Here is a 26,286-nt window from a genome sequence, read left to right on the forward strand (position 1 = left end):
TCTGAACATACATTTACTCACCTCTTCTATCTCTACAACCACCTACAACAAAATGAGACCTACACATCTCACAGGTAATGCTATAACAATGTCATAAACTGACACGCTACTCATGTTTTAAATACATTAAATCAATCATAACAAATATATAAATAATTTGCCTTAATTTCTATTAAAAAATATTACATCTAACGATTTTTATATCAAACTGTGATTTTTGTAACTAGCGATTAATGCTGTATTGCTGGTTGAATTCATGTTGTGTGCTATAAAGCTATCAGACCTTAGCATGCCCAAAATTGATTAAGGATTATCTGTATCTGAATAGTATAAGTTTTTTCAATATATTATACCTTTAGGCAGTTCAAAGATCCAATTTTCGATAAGGTTTAGTAAACATAATATTTATCGTGCTAGTGTGCACATCTAGTTTTGAAGAAGATATTAAACAATTCGTATGTATATCACATATCAATTTCCACAACAGCAGTTAATTTATATGGCATCAATAAAACAGGTTTATCAACCTATCCTCGTAAATCTATATGTTCATTGGCTCCCACAATAGCAGGGGATCCCTATCTTCATGCAAGATCTCATCAGCTAAATCATTGTGGTCCACATATTGAACATCTGGAGACCCAGCAAACAGGAGGAATACAAGTTTATCATAATCTGAACGCATTTGCATGACCTCCTCTCTCTTGGACTCCAACTGAGACTCCAGATCCTTTATTCGCTTTTGTAGCTCATGGACTGCACTAATACTTCCCTTGATGGGGTCCTTCACTCTTGCATTTGCTTCACGGACCAAACTGCTTACTGCCTCTGCTCTTTGCTCGGTCTCCAAACCCTACAGCAAAATTGCATAAATATCAGACTTCCACAACCATACAATTAATTCGTATATTTGTTGATGAGGTTGTATTAAAGCTTTTGATCACACTGCTTGAATCATCATCAGCAAGAGATATTACAATTAGAACCCATTTGATAGATTGTTAAATAGCACTATTGAAATGAGGATACCCATAAGAAAGTAGAAAGGAGAAATTTGTGAGAACAACTTAAATCACCACAGCAATTCTAGAATGCTTAGAATGTAACTATTGGTTTTCGTGCAACTGAAGGAACTCAGAAATTGTCTGGTACCGTTCAAACAAGTTGTCAAACCCAAATGCAATCTTGATTCTATAAATAGTACTACAATTTGATCACTTTTTGCTACATGATAGTATACGATGGAAATATTATGATGTTTGTGATATTGACGTGATAATAATTGACGAACCTTCAAACAAAGAAAAACAGCCCAACATTCCAAAACCTTCCATTAATGAAAACTTGGTTATTGCACTTACTCACCATGCATTCATCTTCTCCTAGATGACCAACATGTTGAAATGATTCTAGGCATTTGCCATATTCAAAATGCAAGAATGGCCACACTGTTAATTGTGGAACACGTACAGTGTCATCAAGTTGCCAAATTCGAGTAACAAGTTGTTATACAGTTTTTAAGGAGTAGAATACCTAAGTGCCCTATAGAAATAAATAAAAATGGAAGCTTGTATGACGATATCTCCACGGGTAGAGTATGTTGTATCAATGCAAGAGGTTGAATTTTATTTTATTTTTCTAGAGGGTAAGTAAGGGCTGCACAGACAAAATCGTTTTAATCACATGTTTTAGAAAGGTGTTTGAAGCTTTGATTTATTTCAATAGGCTACCTGAAGTCAAAGCAAAACGTAGATACTGTTAAAGAAGTTGATGTGATTTTGAATAAACCACTAACATTAATTTAAAGCTTAAAGTGTGCAGTTTAAACCATACTATACATAACAATCTGTTTGAAAGAAGTGAAAGAAAGACTGCTGGCGAAATTCCCTCAGACTATTTATCAAGTTCGACAGCGGAATAAGGATGAATTGTATGGCTAGAAAAACTAAGCCATTTAGCAATAGAAATGAAAAATAGTTGTTCAAAATAGCTACTAGCTTTATAAGATAAATGGTTAACTACTACAAATATCAAAACTGAACAAAAAAAGGTCCAGTTAGTAGCCATTTCAGATGTCATGCTTTCTAAATAAGAACAAATTTTTTTTATTATGTAAGTAGGATTTCTAAAGCGTTATGCACCTTCTGAACAACCGAACATGTATCGCTGCTATAAAGAATAGTAAATGATCAGAAACAATAAATAAATTAACAAGAGGAATAATAAAGAAACTAGAACAGTAAATATCATTACACAAGAGAACTTAATTGTTGCTCATTTAAAAATATAAATATCTAAATATGAGAAAACAATCTGGAAAAAAATAAAAATAAAAATAAAAATTCAGCATCTATGATAATAATTTAAATATTCATTTTAATATCTTTTGGTTGTAAGAAACATTAGATTATTACAGCTCCTTGAAATCAAATTAGTATGTTTTATTGGGAGAAAATTCAATGCACAATGCACACATCATACTCCAAAAATATTACAATAACAATATTAGCACACTTCAACCAACAAAAACATTTCATATGAATAACAGTATTAAATTTGTCCCATACACTTGACAAAAGTTACAAACATGAAGTTCTCATAGTTTAAAAGAATAATGAAAGTACTTTCACAATACTTAATGAACCAGATGGATCTGTATGGATCTACAACGTGTTTCTTACAGGAGGTAGGTAATTATGCTATATAAATAAGATGTTCATACTTTCTTTCAAACAAAAACTTAAATCTGAAATGTGAAATGTGATCTAATAGTTCTTGTAGAAGACAACTAACTGTAATACAAACAAGATGTACATATCCTGTCCAAATCGATGCATCTGAATTCTTGAATTCTTTGCAAATGAAATGCACCTATCTTACTCCCCTTCTGATTTATACTTCAATTAAAATTAATATAGATGAAGCAAGCAAGTAAAATCATAATGAAACCCTGATATGTTTAAGAAATCAATTAGGTGGCTGTTAAGCACATGGTAATCTTGGGTACCATACCTTTGAAACTCGAAGTTATAAGCAAGCAAAAACAAAAGCCATAACAACACAAAACAAAAATGGAGCCAGTACTGAACAAAAACTGAAAATGGGGCCATGGTTAAAATATTACTTGTAGCCGTTTGATAAAATGGCTGGTTCCATACACTTTCTGCACAACTGCGAATTTATCTGGATCATCTGCAGGAAAATGTGGTGCCAAAACACAATCTTCTGAGCATTTCTTGCGTTGCACTCTACAGGCTGCACAGGCTCTACTCCTCCCCTCTGCCATTGCTGTCGTAACTAAAACAGCAACAATGAGTATCTACTTTTTCCAGCAAAGGGTTTTTTTATTGAAATAAATAAGAAAGACAATTACAATTGAACAATCATGTTCAATAATTTATTGTATTAAATAGAAAAGCATCAACATTTACTAAGAATCTTGGTTTAGGACACGCTTTCATACGTACGATTTAGGGTTTTATTTGAATATGTGTTTTGAATTGTAGAAAATGAGAAAGTACGTGGGCGGAAAATGAGAAAATGTGAGCCTTGAGAAGACAGAGTCGGTAATGCATTTGGAAAATCTGTAGCAAACTTTACACTTGGCGTTTTCTTATTATAGGATTATGGTTATCCTTGGTAGAAAGATTTGTCGATGAATTTCACAACGCAAGGCCGGATATTTTTAAAATTCTATGGTAAATTTCAAATTTATTATCTGTGTAATTTGACATGTTTAGATTGATAGAAATAATATTATTTGAAGAATGGCAGGAAGTTAGATCTAGAAGTCTAGTAAAGGAGTCTATTAGAAATTTGATAAGGAAAAAAAGTGGACATAATTATTGAAATATTTATTCATATATTCATACACCAACCCTAGTATAATTACTATTTATCTAAATCTCACATCTCATTATTTGTCCTCCTAAGATTATATTTGTGGAATAAACTCAATCTTATATATAGTTGAGCATCACCTTGGCAATATTGAACTTTTATCATGATCTCATCTTTGAAAATTTGATGGCAAGTAAAATGCAAAGGCAATATAAATTTTAAAATATTTTATTAATAGAAATATTACATTTGAAACACATAAAAATTTATAATTTTAAATTATGACACAAAAATAAATCATAAAACTAAATACATTTATTTAATTTCATAATTTCATAATCTAGTATTTCATTTTATAATATATTGATATAAAACTACTATTTTAATCTAAATTAAGAAAATTATATAAATTTGCATTAGGCAAGTAATAATTGCATGTATGTGGACATACAAATAATATAAAATAAATTTGACCGTATTAAATTTTAGAAAACTTTTTGAAATCGATCCCATAAAAAATGTTTTTTTTTTATGCTTACAATCTTTACTTTTAAATAAATTCAGAATTTTTTAAATTTTCTTTCTCTCCTCATAAAAAAAGTAAATAAAAAGTTTTGAAAATGAGAACAAAAAATATTTACAATATTTATCATAAAATTATTTAGCAAATAATAGCACTAAATAAGAAAGATTTATCATTAAAATATGTTTAAAATTTTGAGAAAATGTATAAATATTAGATTAAAGAATATTTAAAAGTTATGAGCTTTGCATAAAGGCTTGGCTTTCCTTTTCTCTAGGCTTTATATTATACGAAATCTACTCCTAACATTAAAATCAAAGGCCTTAGATTTTGGTTGTGTCATAAATACAAAGAGTGACAAAATAATATAATATATTGAATTATTTTGTAGAAAGAAAAATTTCACATACATTTGAATATTAATATTTTGATAAGTAGGAGATATTTCCCATAGCAAGACAAATTGTGATATTTCTATCAAGATTTAACTATATAGTTTTTTGAATGAAACTCCCTGACCCATGTATCATGAGTAGGATATCATAGATATCCAAGATAACATATTCAAGGGTGGACTAACCAATACAATAACTCATTTTTCAATATAGTTCCTTTGAAGTTCTCAATACATTTCCACCTCTACCCTCTACTCTAGTCTCATCAAATTTTCAACCTTAACATCAATTCGTCAATTACGATGACACTTACTAAATGATACTTATAACCAAGGAAAACATATTCTCTTTATACCTTGTCCTAAAAACTAATTGAGTTTTCCTTGAAGTTTCCCCCATGTACAATAAATAATGTACGACCTCATTAAGATATTACAATACATATTACATTAAAATTATAACTTCCAAAAATAACATAACCAAAATGTTAATAAACAATGAATAAATCACATGTTAACCTTCAACAACCTTTATTGAATAAACTATAGATTATGCTATCTCAAAAAAATTATTAAAAACATATCTTCAACCATAATCTAATCCTCTAAGCCAAATTCCATCTCTCTTAACAAATAAAGTTGATTTACTAGTAAGTAATTTTTGGAAAACTACACCATGATCGGTCTTATCATACTCTACTAAAACTCACACAATACATAAAATATATAGACATAGAATATAGGAATATTAGAAAACAAATCTTCCTGTATTACTCAAACCAACATAGCCAGAAAACACATGTGTTGCCAATAATGACAAATAAGGTAATTAATCTAAGACATCAGCAATAAATATAGGTGCCAACCACTCCATCATCTCCTCCAACATACCAAAAATCTCTTCCTTTAATATAACTTCAAAATTCATGCTAACAATGTCCCCCTTTGGCACTGATGATAACATATGATGAAAAACTATTAATTCCAAAATATCAATCTGACATAATCGCTCATAGATTTGGACTTGCCTCCTCCCATAGAGTCACTATCCTTAACCTACTGAATACTCTCCCCACATAGGTATTACTCTCTTATACACAAGTACTTGACACCATACACATACATAAGGTTTTTTTATGTACTATTTACCCCAATTAACATCAATCACAAAATGATATAGGAGCATCCTAGGCTTTCCTACAATCTTGCATGTTTGGAGGGATTTTGGTCAAGTGTTGAAGAGAATAAAGCTTAGATTTTTGTGGAGTTATGTTTTCATGGTTAGGAATGTGTTGGAGACACATTGGAGAACCTTTCCTCATAATTTCATAGAGATTGGATGAATTTTGCTAAAGTTTGAACTGTTTGAACCTTGCTACTAGAACTATGTTTTTCTGGTTTCTAGGAGGCTGTTACAAGACATGTAATTAATTTTCCTTAGTAAATGAGAGGCTGTGAACTTCAAGGATTGAAGAGGGCCTAGATTATTTCATTTTTTCAAGTATGCAAGTTCTAGCTCTTTATAGGTTGGGAGATATGGCAATTCTCTCAAAGTATTGATTTCTAGCAATTTTGCATGATAGTCTACTATGGGTGACTTTTAGGATGGATGCACATGTTTCCTTGGAGGATCAGCCTTTATATATCTAATGGGTCATAGAGGAACTAGATTTCTATGTATCATTTGAAGCACAATTTCTAATTCAATTGGAGCTAGGAGATATTGTGATTTTACTCGGATATCAATTTTTGGATATTTAATTGTTGTTACAGGCCTACTTGTGGCATTTAAATTATGTATTTGAATTTAATTTTTGTTATGGGCCAAATTGTTGCTTAGATTGATATAAGTAGGGGTTTTGGGAAATCTTTAGTAATTATGGAGTTTTTGAAAGGAAGAATAGATGCAAATATGGAGTAGAACTAGAGCTACAACTTAGGAACTAGAGGATCTCTTGGTGGACCTGCGAGTACAAGTGTGGATTCTTCTTGATGTTCTTATCCAGTTGTGTATCTGGATTAGATGATATTTGTTGCAAGTTGGAGCATGTTGGATCTTGTAGAACTACTTTTTTAATTTTCTATTTGTATTTGACCCTAACCTAGAAGGCCTTATAGTTGGGCATATTGCATGTAATTAGTTACCGATCTATGAATCAAGAATTATATTTGGTATCAGATCTTACATTATTGTCACTTGGTGTTGTGTTTCCACTATGTAGTTTTATAGATTGGGGCTAGGACATCTCCTTTGGGGATACTCCTACATTGCACTACATCAGGTGTTATTAGAGTGAAGGTTTTTCTTGAGTGTGTAGATAGATCACCGAAGTTGAGGCAGTTTGCACCAGGACTTGTGTTGAAGAAGGTTGATCTTGTAGCTGATTAATCTTCTTGATTGGTGGATTTTTTGCTTAAGGTTTTCTAAAATTTTGGAAGATGAATCTAGGAAGATTGGATCCTAAGGAAATTTTTGATCTAAGTGGTACTATAAAAGAATAGATCTCAGAGAAGATGAGAGCTGAATTTAGATCTGAGATTGCATTGATGAAGAGTGACATGATTGTTAAAATTGTAAGTGCTTTAGGTGGTGAACCTAGACATGTGGGTACTAAAGATGGTTATGAGGAAGCTGCTGAAGACTCTGAATTTTTTGAATCAAGTGGTAAGGCCAGAATTGATCATATGGAGAGACCTATGGGAAATAGGGCCAGTCAGTTTGCTCAACCTAGATCTCAATTTAAGATGAAGCATAAGATGGAGGTTTCTAATTTTTTAGGTACTTTGAATCCTGAAGACTTGATTGATTGGATTGGTGAATTGGAAGACTACTTTGAGCTTGCAGATATTGAGGATCCACTCAGAGTAAGGTGGGCATAAACTAAGTTGAAGGGATATGCTACTCTTTAGTGGAAGAAATTACAAAGAGACAAAGAAGAATAACGTTAAATGAAGATCACTAGATGGACATTGATAGTGACTAAATTGAAGGATAAGATCATTCCTGCTTATTATGAACTTGAGTTGTTTAAAAGGTTGCATAATATAAAGCAGAAGGATATGATTCTGAAAGATTATACAGAGGAGTTCTAGAAGTTGACTATTCGGTGTGGGCATAGAGAATTATCAAAAAAGAAGGTAGCTCAATATATTAATGGTTTAAGATTTAATATTTAGGATGAGGTTGGTATGTTGAATATTTTTTCAGTTGAGGATGCTTATCATTATGCTTTGAGAGTAGAAGAGAAGGTAAAGAGGAAGAATCAAGGTAGTTTCTGAGGGAACGAGAAGTAGGATAGCTCAGCACAAGCTAAACAAAAAGAAGAAGGTGAACCAAAACCTACTAATAAGAAAAATAGGATAAGTGGAGGTAGGTTTAGAGGTAATTGTTTCAAGTGTGGTCAAGAATAGCACAGTTCTTTTGAATGTTTGTTTGGTAGGATAGCTACTATTGTGAATGAGGTTGAAGTCCAAAGCAGTCAGCTTGAGCAAGAAGAGAATTTGTTGGCTTGGTGACTATTGATTAACGAAAGGATATTAGATTCTTGTCAGAGAACTAGTTTGTTCAAGACTTTTTATAAGTCTAGCAGTAAAGTTTGCAAAGTGATTATGGATGGTGGTAGTACTGATAAACATGTTTCTAAAGAGATGGTTCAAAAATTGGGTTTAAAGAGAATGAGACATCCTAACCCTTATAGGATTTGATGGTTGTAAGGTGAGAATGCTTTGGAAGTGAGGGAGCAATGCCTTGTTGATTTCCAGATTGGGCAGTATATGGATCAAGTATTGTGTGATATCATGGATATGACCAATTGTCATGTATTACTTGGTAGACCTTGGCAGTATGATTGTAGAGTTGTGCATGATTGTGTTAGGAATGTGTTTACTATTGAGAAAGCTAGTAAGAATTTTTCCCTAATTCCTTGAAAAAATGAAGATCTCAGTAGGAGGAACTTGAGTATTGGTAGCCAAGTTAAGTTGGCATATTTTGAGGAGGTTGGGGATTAGCATGGAAAATAGACTTATGGAGCACCTATGGTGGATGTGAAGAAGAAACAGAAAAATAAGGGAAACAATATGAAAGTTGAAGACTTGGAGGATGTGTATGTGAAGAACCAATTTGGGATTTATGTGTTGAATCCCAGAAGATGTTCTTCTAGTTACTAGAACATCTTTTCAAACCTGGGGTGTCCAATGTAGGAGCATCCTATGCTTTCCCGCAATCCTGCATGTTTGGAGGGATTTTGGTCAAGTTTTGAGGAACATCCACCTTAGATTTTGTTGGAGTTATGTTTTCATGAAGATTGGATGGATTGTGTTGAAGTTTGAACTGTGCTTTTCTATTTTTTTGGTTCCTCTTGCAAGGAATGTAACTAATTTTACTTAATGAATGAGAGGCTGTACACTTTAAGGTTTGAAGAGGGCCTAGAGTAATTCCTTGTTTCAATTTTAGAAATTCTAACTCTTTATAGATTTGGGGATATGGCAATTCTCCCAAAGCATCAATTTTTGGCAGTTTCATGTAATAGTCAGCTATGGGTGGCTTTCAGGATGGATGCACACTTTTCCTTTGAGAATCAACCTTTTTGCATTTAAGGGGTTTTAGAGGACATATATTTATACCTATGGTTTGAATCATGAGTTCTAATTCAATTTGAGCTAAGAGATATCACAATTTTACAAGGATATTAATTTCTAGACATTTAATTTTTGTTGCAAGCTGACTTGTGGCATTTAATTTATGTATTTGTATTTAATTTTTGTTAATGGACAACTTGTGGCTTGGATTAGTATAAGTATGGGTCTTGGGGAGTCTTTAGTCATTATAGAGTTTTGGAGCAGAACAATAGATGCGAATTTGGAGCAGAGCTAGAGTTGTGGCTTAGGAACTAGAGGATCTCTTGGTAGACCTATGGGTACAAGTGTGGATTCTTTTTCGTGTTCTTATCGAGTTGTGTATTTGGACTAGATGAGATTGGTTATAATCTAGATCATGTTGGATCTTGTAGAACTAATTTTGAAATTTTCTATTTGTATTTGGCCCTAACCTAGAAGACCTTACAATGGAGCATATTGCATGTAATCAGTTATCGATCTATGAATCAAGAATTGTATTTCGTATAAGATCTTGCATTACTATTTCTTGGTGTTGTGTTTCCACTATGTGATTGTATAGTTGGGGGCTAGGAAATCTCCTTTGGGGATACTCTTTCCTTACACTACATCACAAAAGTGACATTATACCAATATAATAATGTGCTTTTCCATCATTATTCCAATCACCTCCAAGGTAAGCTACAAAAATGTAAATGTCAAGTGCCAACATACACTATCACATAAATCCTTACCCAAGACTTTTCAATAACTCTTCTAAAAGTAACTACTACACCAATAGAAGAATCACAAGATATGTAGTCCACATGTAAGAAAACACTCCAAGTATAATGTATAAATGAAATGTTGCATCAATTATTTTGAAGAAGATTGTGGAAAAACATCAAGCATGTGTCTAAGGTACCCAAAAGTTTACTTTGATAATAATTTAGTAAATATGTTTTCTATATATATTCCTTTGTACTAACATTCTCAAATCCAATTTCTTTCTCTACTACAGTCTCTCTCAAAAGGTGATAATTTATGGCAATGTGTTTAGTCTTTGAATGTAATACTAGATTCTTTGACATACGAATTGTACTTTTTCTATCAAAATGAATGATAATAGACTCTAAAATCTAAATATGTATATTCTTCAATATTTTTCTAATGCCCCACTAGGGAACCCAAATGAAATTAACTTAAAGTTTCAATAAGTTTGCAAAACATTTTTTTTAATAAAAATAATAACATTAACTGATAAAATAGCAAAAGCAATAGCTCACATACATAAAGACAATTCATAAAATATATTATATGTCTTAAGGGTTCCATGATATTGATTCACATGTACAAGTTCATTAATATTAGATCTAACACATAGCCAAAATCCACATCATGGTATAATCACAAGTATGAATCCAATTAAATAATATACAATTACATAAGATGCCACTTGCCATACCTAAAATGCATAATCATCCACTATACAAGTCACAAGGTATGAAAAGGTAAAACATTCATAAATAAATGCATCATCTCATAAGAACTTTGATAGTCAAGTACATGTTATAAAAGAATGTAACCATAAATTAGAAACACAAGATCAAAATGAAAAAAATAACTTCACAAGTACATCTAGTAATGAAATCCATTTTTCAGGTCTCAATGGTATAAGAAACACTACCACCCAACCTTATGGAACCTAAATGGCACACTCCCATAGTGTTGAGGAGAAATTCTCCAGTCCCAAACATATATTAATTTAGAAGTCATAACCAACATCTAGGTCAAGTAAATACCTAATGCCAATCTATCTCAAAGGGTATCAACACACTAGTATCATTTAATTCCAGAGGCAACAAAGACACATAAGAAATCTACTACATAAGTGGGAAAGTTTTATCGCATGAGCTGACTCTAAGGTTACCCTAGTAGCTTCTCTAGACACAGGGCCCCTAGTGTATTAATGTGACATCAATATCCTTTTATATATACATGGCATACTAATGAAGTATTATCGCAACCAAGCATTCTCTCTACTCCTATCCTACCTTGTACTAGCACTGAAGGCATGGGCGTGGAAAAAAAGTACTCTAATTAATTTATTTTAATCTAACTTAATGAAATGTTATCACTTATTAAAAGAACTAATAATGGGTTACCCTGGCAACCTCTTTAGGGCTCGGGGCTCCATTGCAAGCTACTTCCAAATGTACACATGTTTTTTATCCTAATGTCATGAAAAGTACAACTCATAAAATCACAATTTTCACCTTAGTTATTTACAAGCAACTAGAAAGTACCTATAGATAAAAGATAGTATTTACCTCATTCTTTCACAAGCAACTCAAAACCACCTATAGATAAAATATAGTATTCACCTCAATCCTTTACAAGGAACTTGAAAGCACCTAAAGATAAATCAGAATAATCACCTAAGTTCTATACAAACAACTAGAAAGCTCCAAAAGGTAACCAATTAAAGACTAAAATGTTACAACATGAAAACAACAAAATCCACCTTAGTTCTATACAAGAAACTGGAAAGCTTCAAAAGACAACTGATAAAAAACTGAAAGGTTACACCAAGAAAAACACACCATTCACCTAAGTTCTATTCAAGCAACTAGAAGGCGCTAACAAACATTTGAACAAAATTCATCATAGAAAAAAGTGAATACATCACATTGGTTAGGTATAAAAGATTGTGACCAAAATATACACAACATTATCATAGAAAAAAGCCCCCAAGCCTTTGGTAAATAGATTGACTCATCAATATACTAAGTCAAACCTAAAACCAATCCCAATAAATCATACATCACATCAATGTTGGAAATATTCAAGATATGATATGTTACTGAGAGGGGAGGGGTGAATCAGTAACATCAAAACTTTAAAAAATTCAGCACTTTAACCATATATACTATTCAGCATTTATTCTTCTAATCTACTACATATATGAGAAATTAAAAATCCATAACACATGTACAGAGAGATTTGGTAACCTAGAGACCTTCCAAATAGAAAGTAAAACTGGGGTGGGGATGATACCCACAAAACTTCATTATTGCAGTATGAAGTTGGCCTGTTAAGGCTTACATTGACCACTTCTGGTGATCTCCCCTATTAGGAGCAAAAAGGACTGCTAGGTCGACCTTGTTAGAGGGTTTATAAACATACACTGAAGTATGGACTCTGTTAGGAGATTTATGCAAAGACTATTAAGTCTACCCTGTTAAAGGATTTACAAAACTAATTCACCTGTTAGGATGAAATAGTGGATCTACTTACAAACTTGATTTGCGTATTAGGTCCTTGAAATATTGATCACCTCTTATGACTAATGAATCTTTACTACTCCTTGTAGACCTTTCTGAATATTCTACACTTCTACTGATTCACATTTACACTTCTCAAAACATTACATGTCTCTCCTAATACTCTCATCCAATAATTACAATTCCAAGGTTGGCCATAACAAAAGTGAAGAAAATATTACTGACTCGGCCAAAGAGTAAATACTTTTGGTTCACTTAACTGACTCAGTGAGCTTCTGATATTCAGTGTTCATTGCGTTACTCGACATCATCATGCACTCGATAGAAGTGAAGTCTCGGTTCGTACTAATCACTCAGTGTAGTTTTGAACTCGGTAAGCATAGGTGACTCGATAGATGTAGTGTCACTCGGTAAAAACTAAATTCTTCGTTCACCTTGATTTCACTCGATAAACACTATACTTCCATCACTCAGTAAACGTTACACTTCCATCACTCAGTAAATGTTACACTTCCATCACTCGATAATCATTACACTTCCATCTTTCAATAATAATTACACTTCCATCACTCGGTAAACACTGGATTCCCATGACACAGTCTGACTACTCGGTAGATATTGAGATGTTCGGTGTAAACTCTGAAGCTCAATAAACACTGGAATGCTCGATGTGAACTGTGAAGCTCAGTAGATGCTGTTGGGCTGCACACTCACTCAGTAGCTTCATGAATGCTTGGTATGAACTACTTAAGTGATGAACCTACAAGGTAACCACTGAATGCTTGGTATACACTGTAGACTAAGTGATGCACTAGGTAATCATTTAGAATCGAGTAAGTGTTGTCACTAATGGAAATAATAACTTAATGCCAACAATCTCCCCCTTTGGCATTAGTGACAAAACACTTATGAGCCAAAATATATGTACATAACTTGACTTCACTAAATTTTTGGTTTTTTTCAAAATTGATCTTTGTAGAACTACTGCATATACATTTCTATATACCTTCTTGATGACTAATAATGTATATAAAAAGATACTTATGTACACATGCTAACTCTAATGAGTGCTAACTCCCCTTATCACTTATACTGATAACTCTCCTCATTTATTATGTTGAAACTCTAAATCTTACTTCAATATCTCTGAATCTCTCTCCCTTTTTAACAATAATGCCAAAGGACTGCATATATAAAATTTATATGGCTACACCAAAGTGAGATATAAATTCTTGATGTACCTTAAGGATGGTTGCAAAAGTACCATCCCAAGTCTACTACAAAATTTGACAGGTGGAGAGAGCAATTTGAACTTCTGCTGATAATTGGATCAAGTGATCAACCATTGAGAAGTTCTGATATTGGAACAATGTTTTGCAATGAACAAGATGTTTCTACATTGTGTCCATGATAGGAAGGATCACGTTCTAGATGTCTATGAGTGTAGACCAGATCCTTGCTTCCTCTCTTAATAGTTCTGCCTATAAACCTACCAAATATCCGATCTTGGTGTGATGGGAGGTTGAGGAGGAGGAGTCCACCTTCAACTTGGATGCACTTGATTGCATATCAATGTCAATCTTAGGAATCACTATTTGTGTGTCTAAGACAATATCTTCTGTAATTTCCTTTCTAGTGATCAGAAGTTTTAATGGATGCTTTTGTTTGATTTTTGTGATGACTGGTTTGACTTTAGGAATAGACACAATAGTGGAGATAGAAGGGCTAGCAGTGAAAATTAGGATAGGACTTGAGGATTGAATGCCAATAGGAGTACTAACCAGATTAAAAATTGAAAAACTTCCCAAAAATGGTATCATACTTAGTAGAGTGCCCATAGTAGTATCTGAACTAATCAGAGTGGAAGTGGATACAGATGATGCTAGCGGAAACAAAACTGTTGAACTTACTAGAATTGATGAAATTTTTTTGTAGAACATACTGATACACTCACTGATGGTGAAGGAATTGAGAAGGTTGGCTTAGTATCTGAAGAAGTGACAAACAACTCGGTAGATGAAGTGCTTCACACCTCTTTTCAGATACCTAGAGCTAGGAGGAGGCTGGTGAAGATTGACCTGACTGTTGTTCTCATAATCATACTTGCAAAAGCTGTCTGCATAGTGGATGTAATAGTTTTTGGTGGAGAGTGAGGAAGGGATGCAATCACTTCTACTAAAATTTTAACTAGATCCTCTTCATCTTTATCTTCCTCATCTACTCCTTCCTCCTTATCTTCTTCCTCTTTTTCTTCCATTAGTGCATGTTGCTCTCTTTGAGTAACTGTGATGGGTGGAGTGCTATCAAAATCATCACCATCATTGTTGTCATCATCCTTAATTTCAACTAGATCTTCATTGGGCTTTTGCAGATGATAGATGTTTTTCCACATGTTTGTTGCATCATTTACAACATGCTTAATGTCTTTAATTAAAATCAAACATGTGTGAAATCTAATCATCATTTTACCTTTATGGTTCTTCATTGCTACCTTTATTTCTGCTCCAGTAAGACTTGGTAGAAAATTCCTCAAAGATTGCTCATATATGTCTTTAGCTGTTTGGGTGGCTAACTCCCATCTCTGTTGCAATCTCTCCAACAATTCTTTGGTGATTTGAGAGGTGAGCTGCTCTAGAGAGTATTTCTATTTAGCCATCTTATTGAGTACCAATTCCTCAATCTGCATTTTCTTAGCATCAGTTCTTGTTTCAAATTTCAATGCCTTGAAATTTGTGATGCCAGCTCCCTCTTCCAATTGTTTAACCCTTTCCTCAAATGTGAGTGGAGGCCTGACAAGTATGGGTTCCTGCTTGCCTTTTCTGGTTCTTCTTGAGAACACTGCATTAGGCTTCTTCTTAGGTTTGGTAATAATTGCCTTACTTTTCTTCTTTGGTAGTTCCTCTTCAGATTCATGTTCTTCTTTTTCTTCTTCTCCTTCTTCTTCTTCATCATCTTCTTCATCCTCACCTTTTCTTTTTGTAAGCATAAGAGGGTCGGTAGTAGTTTTCAATTTTTCTATCTTCCTCTTGCCTTTGCTTATTGCCTAGGGTAGCTTGATTTTAAGCTCAAATTTGGCCTTTGCCTCATCATAAGTTTTGAAGATTGGTTGGGTTGGGTCTACTAGCTCATTCACCAGTGCTTCCATAATGTCCTTGGCCTCATCAATGTTTACCTCATAGGGAAGAGGTTTTACCCATGCAACTCGAGGTCTAACTACCTGAATGTATACCTTATCATAGTCAACCATGAAGCATACATCATCTCTGTAATCTTCAACCAATTTTGGAGGAATTCAGAACCTATTATTCATCCTTTCCTTGAATTTGACTTGTCTAAACTATTTTTGAAACAATTAAACAATTCAACACTTTAACCAGATATACTATTCACCATAAAAAATTTAGCACTTTAACCATATATACTATTCACCATTTATTCTTCTAATCTACTGCATATATGAGAAATTAAACATCCATAACACATGTACATAGAGATTTTGAAACCCAAAAACCTTCCAAATAGAAAGTAAAATTGGGGTGGGGATGATACCCACAAAACTTCTTTACTGCATTATGAAGTTGGCCTATTAAGGCTTACATTGACCACTTCTAGTGATCTGCCCTGTTAGGAGCAAAAAGGACTGTTAGGTCCACCTTGTTAGAGGATTTACAAACATACACTAAAGTATGCACTCTGTTAGGAGATTTATACAAAGACTATTAAGTCTACCTTGTTAAAGGATTTACAAAACTGATTCACCTGTTAGGATGAAACATTGGATTTACTTACAAAATTGATTTGCTAATTAGATCCTTGAAGTATAGATCACCTCTTGTGACTGATGAATTTTTACTGCTCCTTGTAGACCTTGTTGAATATTCTACACTTCTGTTGATTTGCATTTACACTTCTCAAAACATTACATGTCTCTCTTGATACTCTCATCCATATATCATACATCTTGCAAATGATATAATACATTACATATATACCATTCCAATAACTACAATTGCAAGGTCAGCCATAACACAAGTGAACAAAACATTACTGAGTTGACCCAAGAGTAAATAACTCAAGTTCATTGAATTGACTCGGTGACCTTCTGATACTCGGTTTCCACTGCATTACTTAGCATCGTCATTCACTTGGTAAAAGTGAAGGCCTGGTCCATACTAATCACTTGGCGTAGTTCTAAACTTGGTAACCACAGGTGACTCGGTATATGTAGTGTGACTAAGTGAAAACTAAATTCTTAGTTTACCTTGATTTCACTCAGTAAACACTATATTTCCATCACTCAATAAATGTTACACTTCCATCACTCAGTAAATGTTACACTTCCATCGCTCGGTAATCAGTACAATTCCATCACTTGGTAATCATTACACTTTCATCACTTAGAAAATACTAGATTCTCATGACATAGTCTGACTACTCAGTAGATACTAAGATGCTTAGTGTAAACTATGAAGCTCGATAAACACTGAAATGCTCAGTGTGAGCTGTGAAGCTTGGTAGATGTTTCTAGGTTGCACACTCACTCGATAGCTTCATGAATGCTCAGTATGAACTACTTAAGTGATGAACCTACAAGGTAACCACTAAATGCCTGGTATACACTATAAACTAAGTGATGCACTTGATAATCATTCAGAATTGAGTAAGTGTTGTCACTAATGGCAATAATAACTTAATGCCAACAATCAAGTATATAAAAATGTAGTTTTCATAATTGATTAGGTTTAGAAAATAGAAAAGTTTAATTTTCAATATTGGTTTTCAAGTTTTCATTTTCATTTCTCAACCTTTACAGTTAATAAGGTTTTTGATTACAAAAAAGTTTTTAGTTTTCCCTTTTTTTCTAATTGTCAGATTTAATAAGGTTTTTGAGTTCACAAGAATCTCAAAAGAGATAACAATCCATTAAAAATCATTTAAATATCAAGCCTTGTATTTTTATATAAAGATGAATTACCGTTTAACAACTTTGAACTTTATTAAAATTTCTCAAACATTAAATTAAAATTCAATTATAACTATATAACTAAAAAGTTAAATAAATTATTTTATTTGTACATAGAAGGAAATTGATTCATTTAATAGAAATGAGAAGGAAGTGTCAACAATGGCTACTAATAACATGTTGGTCTGTGATAATGGAATTCGAGAAGTGGTAGAACAAGAAAAATTCACAAATGAGCAGGTGAAATGCATCAAATATTCAAAAGAATGTGTAGTCCTTGAAAAGGAAAACCCTAGCTCTCAATGGTAAAAGAAACATAATAAATCTAGATCTCAAACTAGAACAACAAATTGCCCACGATAGAAAATTGTTTAGATTCCTCTAAATAACCAGTTTAATGCACTCATAGAATAACATGCGAAATGAAACAAAGAAAATATCGAGAAAAATTATAGATAGACAAGGTCAGTATTATCAAAACTTTGAATTGTAGATGACTATAAGAAATCATAAGCATGAGGAGGACATGGGATGGGAAAAAGTTCATTCTAGGAAGGAGATCTAGAAGATAAAAGAGCTTAAACACAAAAACACCAAAGAATCATGGGGCAATATAATTCAAAGTCAAAGAGATAAAGATCAACAAAAGAAGCAAGCTAGTTCTTTTTAGAAAAAAAATATGCAAGGGAAAAAAAAGCTCCCAAGGAAAGTAGAAACAATACAAACTAGAAGAGTGATGTTGAGAATAGGGAAGCCCTAAATAAGGCTAATAATCCTATAACATGGGCTATACCTAACCCCTCCTATGTATCAAAAGATAATAGTGTACTTGATAACCCTAACCCTAAGAACCTTTCAAAATATTTTTCATCAAAATTGTGCTCTTCAATCCTGCATCAACACTTCCAATTTGGGAAATTTACCCAGCATATATCTATAAAAGATCAAACCCAACAAGCCTTGAGCCAAAAGCCAAAAAATAACACATTTCATACTATTATAATTAGTAGTAAGAATAGTGAATATAAATGGATAGATTGTGAAGAAAAGGGCTTTTATACAGTTTGGACTGGACCAAAATAAAAATGAACAAATCTAGTAAATTGGTTCAACTCCATGGACTTGAAATAGGTAAGTATAAGTTTTATTTAAAATAAAATTATTTTTCAACATTGTAAAGATTTAAGGTTTTATTTAAACATAAAAACTCTCTATATTTTATTAGTGGTTATAGTATGAATTTTATAAAATGGAAACCTAACTTTAATGATAATCAAGAGAACATTTCTGAAATATATTTTAAACTTGATCATTTCAAATCATAATTGGATGGAATGTAAAGTTAAAAGGTATTAAAGACAACCTATATGAACTTGTATATAAAATAGATAAGAAGCATCTATGGGAAGACTTAAATACATTTTTGAGAGGTAACCATAATGAAGACATCCTCATTGGGGGTGATTTCAATGTTATATTAAATTTTTTAAAAAGTATGGAGGACAACAAAATTTGACACATGCAACCATGGACTTCAAAAGATGGGTAGAGGACAATTGACTCCTAGATATCCAAACTAACAATAGAATATTTAATTGGAATAATAAGAGGAAAGACTTCACCTTACATTGCTAAAAATCTAGATATCTTCTTCTTCAAAGAATAATTAATAGACATAGGGATGACCATCCAATAAACTATATTACCCATAACAAGATTTGACTATTACCTAGTTAGAACTAAATTAGTTGAGCCCTTTAGACAATCCAAAAATCATTTTAAATGTGAAAATATGTGGTTCTTAGATTCTAATCTTATGGAAATATTGGTGGATAGAAGGAGAGTTTCAAGGATACAATATGTATTCACTCATGTCCAAAATGAAAATGGTTAAAGAAAATATTCGAAAATAGAACAAAGCACATTTGAGTAAAATTTTGATACAAAAATTAAGTAATTATGTAAACTTGAAAACACTAAACAACAAAATTATAAAAAATGGAATGAATAATGAAAGAGAACTTGGTAAAGAGAAAAGATTCCACTAGGACATCACACCTAGCCCCATCTGCATCAACCCATCCCATGTCTCTAATACCCTTGAAGTTAACCTGGCTTGTAATGGAGAGGAAAACATCACTTCTCCTACAAACATTAACCAAGGATACTAGGAAGAAAGGAAAACATAGCCATACTAGGACGAAGATGGAGAGGCTTGAGAAGGATATGAGGGACTTGGCAGATAACCATACCATTATCTGCCATAGGTTCAAAACCCTAGATGAGTTCTCTACCAAGGTTATGCACTCCATGGCCACAACCCTCTACTTCTTATAGGCTAACAAAGAGGAATAGGTCCTGGGATAGACTACTAAGACAACCCAATTCATATATGGGCTCTTGGCTAAGGATTCAATAAAGGCCATCCTGGACAAACCAATGAAAGTAGAGGAGGAGGATGCAGTAGGGGAACCTCCTAAGCAGCAGAAGAATGATAACCGAGAGAAGGGAGAGGGCATCTAGCCCAAGTTTTGTTGTATTTTATTTCTTTTTTTATAATTATGTCTATGAACTTTCCACCCCATGAGGTTTTTTGAACTATCTTGATTAAGTGGACCGATAGAAGTGATGTCTTTAAATGCTACTAGTTTATTATTTAGTCTCTTATGCATAGTAGTTTAAGGACTATGAATAAGGAAAATTAACCTCTTAATATTTTATGGTTTTTGATGTTTAAAGTTGGTATAGGTTAGACATCTAGGAGATAACCTCTGGCTAAATTCTCAACATTTTTGTATTGTATGGTTAGCCCCCATCTTTTCGGCTACAATCAAGTACTTCAAAAATGAAAGATATCTAAAAGAAAAGGAACTTCTTGTGAAATAAGAGGATATTATAGCAAAGAAAGAGATAATTTGGAGGTGGAAATCATGAGAAACATGGTTAGTAGAAGGAAACCAAAACACTAAATATTTTCACAACAATACTATTCTTAGTAGATCAATAAATAAAATTTCAAAAATTAAGGATGGAGTAGGAAATATAACTAAAAAACCAAAAAATATCGTAGAATTTTTGTTGGATTATTTTCAAAATATCCTAAACAATTTTTCCTATTCTAAATTAATGGCACAAAGGAAAATGTTAAGAAGCATTCCAAAGTTAGTCACGATGGAAGAAAACAAACTATTTAATAGACCTATAACTCTAGAGGAGGTCAAAACAACACTATTTAGAATGAATCTAGACAAATCACAAAGGCCTAATGGTTTTTAGGATTTCTTTTATCAAAAGTGCTAGTATATAATAGGAACAAACTTATGGAAAGCAATAGAAGCAATACAAAATAGTGGATCATACATTTTTAACACTTATCCCTAGAAAAGCCTCTATTGAAGTACCAGGGGATTATAGACCTATAGCATTATCCAACACCATATATAAAATCTACTCAAAAGCTTCAGCTAATCGTCTCAAATTGTTTCTACCCAAACTCATCTAAAAGGAACAAACTAGATTTGTTCGAGATAGATCTATTCTAGATGGAGAAATCATCATTCAAGAAACTATTCATTCAACCACCAAGAACAAAGAGGATAGTATGTTCATGAATTTGGACATACAAAAAGCATATTGATATGGAGGATATTTTTACTAAAATTTGAAGTATCTCCAAAACTCCAATAATCAGTACCATGTTGAAGTCCACACAATTCTGACTCCAACACAACTTGAATAGGCAAGATTGGAGTTTAGATCACAAAGTTATGACTAGTCAAGGTTTGGTCAAACTAGGATCAAAGGCCATAAAAAGATGAAAAAATAATCATCTCAAAAGTGGTCAACAATGAATTTCAAATGAAAGAGCTCATCAAAAGCTTTCCAATGGTGTTTTTTCGTCAAAAATGGAGGTCATATGAAAAAGTTATGACAACTTGAAGTTTTCAAGACAAAAAGTAATTTTGATGACATCATAAATCTAGTCACCATGCTAATGTGGAAAAATAGAAATATCACCCTAAGTTTACTTACTGCTACACCATTTTTTTATTTAATTAAATGGTTGACATGTACTTTATTTCCGAAAAAAATGATAAAATTTAATAGAAAATCTCCTCAAAATATAAACAAATAATTAAATCAATATCCTAAACTTACCAATCCAAAAGGGATTTGTTTATTTTATCTAGCTTATAATTTACAAGAGCCAAAAAATGGTTTTCATATGGTTTTAGATTTGTTAATTTGTTATGTTAAAATGCAAAAATGGTTATTATGTGGTTATTTAGTTTTACACCAAATATGACTAAGTTTTATGTATAAAAGGGGAGTTACTCTTCTTTAGGAGACAATTAGACTTGGGAGAAGCACTTCTTGTGGGAAATTAATCTTTGGGAGAAAAAATTTATTTTGAGAGATTAAGAGGAGGGAATTATTGAATTATTAGGAGAGATTTTACAAGGTGTTATTCTACACTAAAAATTGTAAAAGAAGAAAGAGATTGTGAAGGCTTGGATCTTGAAATTTGTAAGAAAGTAATTTTTCTTGGCAGATTTAACAGAGTGGTCCCCTATTTGAGAAGTAGACCTGGAGACGTAGTCCTACTTGGATGAACTGCATATCAAATTTTTTGTGTCTCTTTATTCTCTTTCTTATTCTCTCAGTTCTTTGAATTTGTGTATTTTATGTAATTAAACACATTGTTAAATTAAGTGTTTATACTTTAATCTTCTTGTAATTTCAATAGTTTTAAATACATACCCACGCATTTACGACATGGATCAGGAAAGTATATCTGATTGTTGGGATTAAGTCCTAAAACTTATAAATCCTAAATTAGAGCACATATGATGTGGTAGACTTGAGATTCTTATGCAAAGTATTAGAAGCCTTTGGTTTCTCTTGTCAATTGATCAATATAATCTTTAATTGCATATCAACTCCTAAAATATCACTTATTGTGGATGTAACCCCATAAAAAAATTTCAATACAGCTAGGTGTATTAGACAAGGAGACCTAATATCATCATTTTTGTTTATCATTATGGCAAAAGCATTTGGGAGAATAATTATTAAAGCTCAACTAGAAGGGAACATTAAAGGTAAAACCATTACAGAGAGTATCCAAAACATCACTCATCAATAGTTTGTTGATGACACAATATTACCTAGAGAGAGCTCTATGGTAGAGGCTCAAAATTTTATAAAGAATATTTGCCAATATATGGAAGCATCAGGTAAAAAAGTGAATGCAGAAAAGTTTGAGATATTGTTTTTAAACACTAAACCTGATATAGAATATCAGATATACAACATTATGGGATATAAAAAAGGAATATTTCCATGTAAATAGTTAGGAATAGAATTAAAGAAAGGAACTAGACATAACAAATGGTGGAACAATATTTTAAAAAGAATTTATAAGAAAAAAGGTTGTTGGAAAGGTAAGTGGTTAACTACTTGGCTATATAAGAAACAAAAATTAAAGTCATTCTATCAATGATTCCTACTTATAAAATCTCTTCTCTTCCTTTTATCTAAAAAGGTTAATAAAAATATCTCCTCTTCTAGAATGATATAGATGACAAAAAGAAAATGGGCCTAATTAAATGGTAAAATATATGTAACCCAAAAGACTTGGGGGGACTAGGGATTAAAAACCTCAACTAGAAAAATGAAGAATTAAGAGAAAAACTATTATGACATATCTATCAGGAATAGGAGAAAATTTTGGGTAAAATATTATATAAGAAGTACCTTAATGAAGGTGATCCCACATCCATCTTTAGAATGTGCAACATTCCTAAAGGATTTAAAAGTTTAAAGTTTATAGTCAAGTGTCAATCACTAATTAGTAGATATTTTACTTGGGATATTGGATTAGGAGAGCAAGCTCTATTTTGGGAAGATTCATGTTATGGTCGTACATCAATAGATTTCTTAAACATTGTAGTAAATGTTTAAAAATACACTAATAAGTTTATGGGGTAATAAAGTAAACAACTAAAGACAAATTAGGGAACAAAATGAAACAAAGAGTTTGTAATGGAAATCATTGGAGAATTTAGGATTGGATCTAGAAGGTGAAGAGATGTTAGACTAGATTCTTAAAATTAGAAGGGTAAATCATAAAGAATGAAGAGACAAACTCATATGGGGAGCCTCTAAAGATTATAGATACAATGTTAATTTTAGATATAACCTAATAATGCACTCTCAAAGATTAGAAGCTATAAATATGCCTACAAAATTATGTCAGGATCCAACATGCTTAGCAAAAGAAGGAATCTTTCTGTGGGTAGCAATTCAAAAAAGGATTCTAACAATAGAAAAACTTAGAAACACAGGAATTGAAGACCCTTCTAGGTTTTATCTATGTAAAGAAGATAATGAGGACATAGAGCATTTTTTATTCTAGTGTCCTTATAGAAAAGGATGTTGGGATTGGCTCTAACAAAAACTGAATTGGACATCTCTACTTCCTAGGAATCTAGAATGTTTACTCTTAGGTTGAGCTAAAGGTAGATCTTTTCAAACATATGGGAAAATTTGGAATATTTCTCCTTCTATCCTTATGTGGGAGATTTGGAAAGAAATGGACAAACATATATTTTGTAATCAAGAATTGATTCATCTTCTCTTCTCAGCTAAGTTGAAGGATGTATTACTTAATTCATGAATAATTATCTACAAAGAATAGAGATAGAGGAAGGAACCTTTACCAATTGGGATGGTGAAATGAAGATAAATTGGAAAAAACTAAGTAATCAACCACAAATTTATAAGAATCAAAACCCTAGAGCAAGAATGGAGTGCGAATGGGAGCCTCCTTGAAAGGAATTTTATAAATTAACTTCTAATGGATATTCAAGGGGAAATAGTAGAAAAGATGGAATATGATACATAATCAATTCAAACTCTAGTAAATGGGTCATTAAAATGGCCAAACCAAGGAGTATCATTACTAATAATTTCAGAGAGTTAGAAGCTGTCCAAGAAGGGCTTTGACTAAGTTTAAATTTAGGGATTAAGAAACTTATTATAGAGGGAGACTCCCAAATTATACCTAATGCTTTAAGGAAAAGGGAAACTCATAATTGGGTTCTTAACTCAAAACTATAAGAGGTATTAAAAATTTTACATTTACTAGAAGACACTAAAATTCAACATATTTACAAAGAAGGAAATAAGAAAGCATATCTCTTGGAAAATAACGGTATGGAAGGAGATGATATTACTATTTGACTAGTGAGATAAGTCATTGTTTGGTAGGATCTAATCTATTTATGCAATAGAGGAGTGGTTAAATATCATCAAGGTATTCACAGGTCTAAACTCTTCATTTATCCCCCTACTCCTTTTATTTATTCATGTTGACACTTTTAGTTCAAGTTCCTTAATAAATACACATTTTTCATATGTAATCTATCTATTTTTGACATTAAATCAAAGGAAAGCTATGATTTTATTTTATATCTAACTTTCCTTAGAACGAAAGTAGAATTTTTTTCTTGTAGGACATTGATAGGTCTTTTTTTTACATCTCCTTTTGTTCTCCCCACCTCTCATTTGTAGATTTCTGAAGTGCAAGTTGCTCGATTTTCTTCTTGATCCCTCCTCTGAATTCTTCTCTTTGTAATACCAAAAGAGGAAGGTTGTAATATGTGAAATATAACTAAACAATATTAAATAGTTTTAAAAATGAGATTCTGTAAACTGGGGTATGCCCCTTTTACTTTTGTAATAATATAGGACTATGGTCCTGGGTAAGACAAGAGGTTTTCTTCTCCATTCTTTCCTACCATTGCCTATATATATATATATATATAATTTAATTAATAATTATCACATTATTGTAAAAATATCTATTGAATAATTAATAAAATTATATTCATTAATTTATTAATAATAATAATAAATATATTAAAAACTATATAATAAAATTTAATTCATTTAAGACTAAATAAAATAATAATTGAAAAACCAATCCTTTTGGTGGGGCCCACAATCAAAGTCCTTCAGCTCACATGGCACTTTTCCCAAAGGGAGATGACTATTGAAGAATTTGGGCATTGTTGTAAGCAATCACAAGTTGCATAACAGCTCTGGTCTACTTGTATTAGTAATTTCGGCTATCTGGTGGGAAAGTCTTGTGATAATTTATACCTGCATAATTAATAAATATTTATACCTACATTATTATTTAATAAATATTTTAATAAAGTCTTGGTGGGAAAGTCTTGTTATACTTCTTGTCTACTAATATATATTGCCTCTTTGAAATTTAGATGGCTATCATTATCTAGTAGAATATTGCTCATTAAGTCAGTCCTTTCTGCAATACCTAATTACTATATGGCTGTCATGCAAGAACCATCTTCTGTTGTTTCACAAATTCAAAAACTTATTAAGGGTTTTCTATGGTCGATAAATTTGACTAATGAAAAGAAAATTCCACATATTTCTCTCCAAAATATGGCATTTCATCCTACTTTAGGTGCAGAGGGTATTCATGATTTGACAACAAGGAACAAATTGTTTGGTGGTAAGCTGGCTTGGAAGATGTACACTAAATCACAATTAGTTTGGTGTTAAATTATGCAATAGAAATATCTAGACAACAACGAGCCACATAGAATATTCTCTTTATTGGATCCTCCTAAGGGATCAATCATTTGGGATTTCATGA

The 26,286-nt window shown here is 32.2% G+C and overlaps 1 protein-coding gene across 1 annotated transcript; it reads right to left on the reverse strand.

Annotated features, from left to right (window-relative positions):
• Positions 1–430: 430 nt before the first annotated feature.
• LOC149545815 (LOB domain-containing protein 24-like) lies at positions 431–3,339 on the reverse strand. Its single transcript, XM_089794486.1, has 2 exons — positions 3,125–3,339; positions 431–853 (listed from the first exon to the last, which is right to left on the reverse strand). Exons 1-2 carry the CDS (start codon positions 3,284–3,286, stop codon positions 542–544), a joined length of 474 nt encoding a protein of 157 aa, XP_089650612.1. The 5' UTR covers positions 3,287–3,339; the 3' UTR covers positions 431–541.
• Between the last annotated feature and the right edge of the window lie 22,947 nt (positions 3,340–26,286).

Source organism: Cupressus sempervirens, chromosome 7 (assembly GCF_028749045.1).
Source record: "Cupressus sempervirens isolate cs-2001-9-10 chromosome 7, ASM2874904v1, whole genome shotgun sequence".
Taxonomy (NCBI): domain Eukaryota; kingdom Viridiplantae; phylum Streptophyta; class Pinopsida; order Cupressales; family Cupressaceae; genus Cupressus; species Cupressus sempervirens.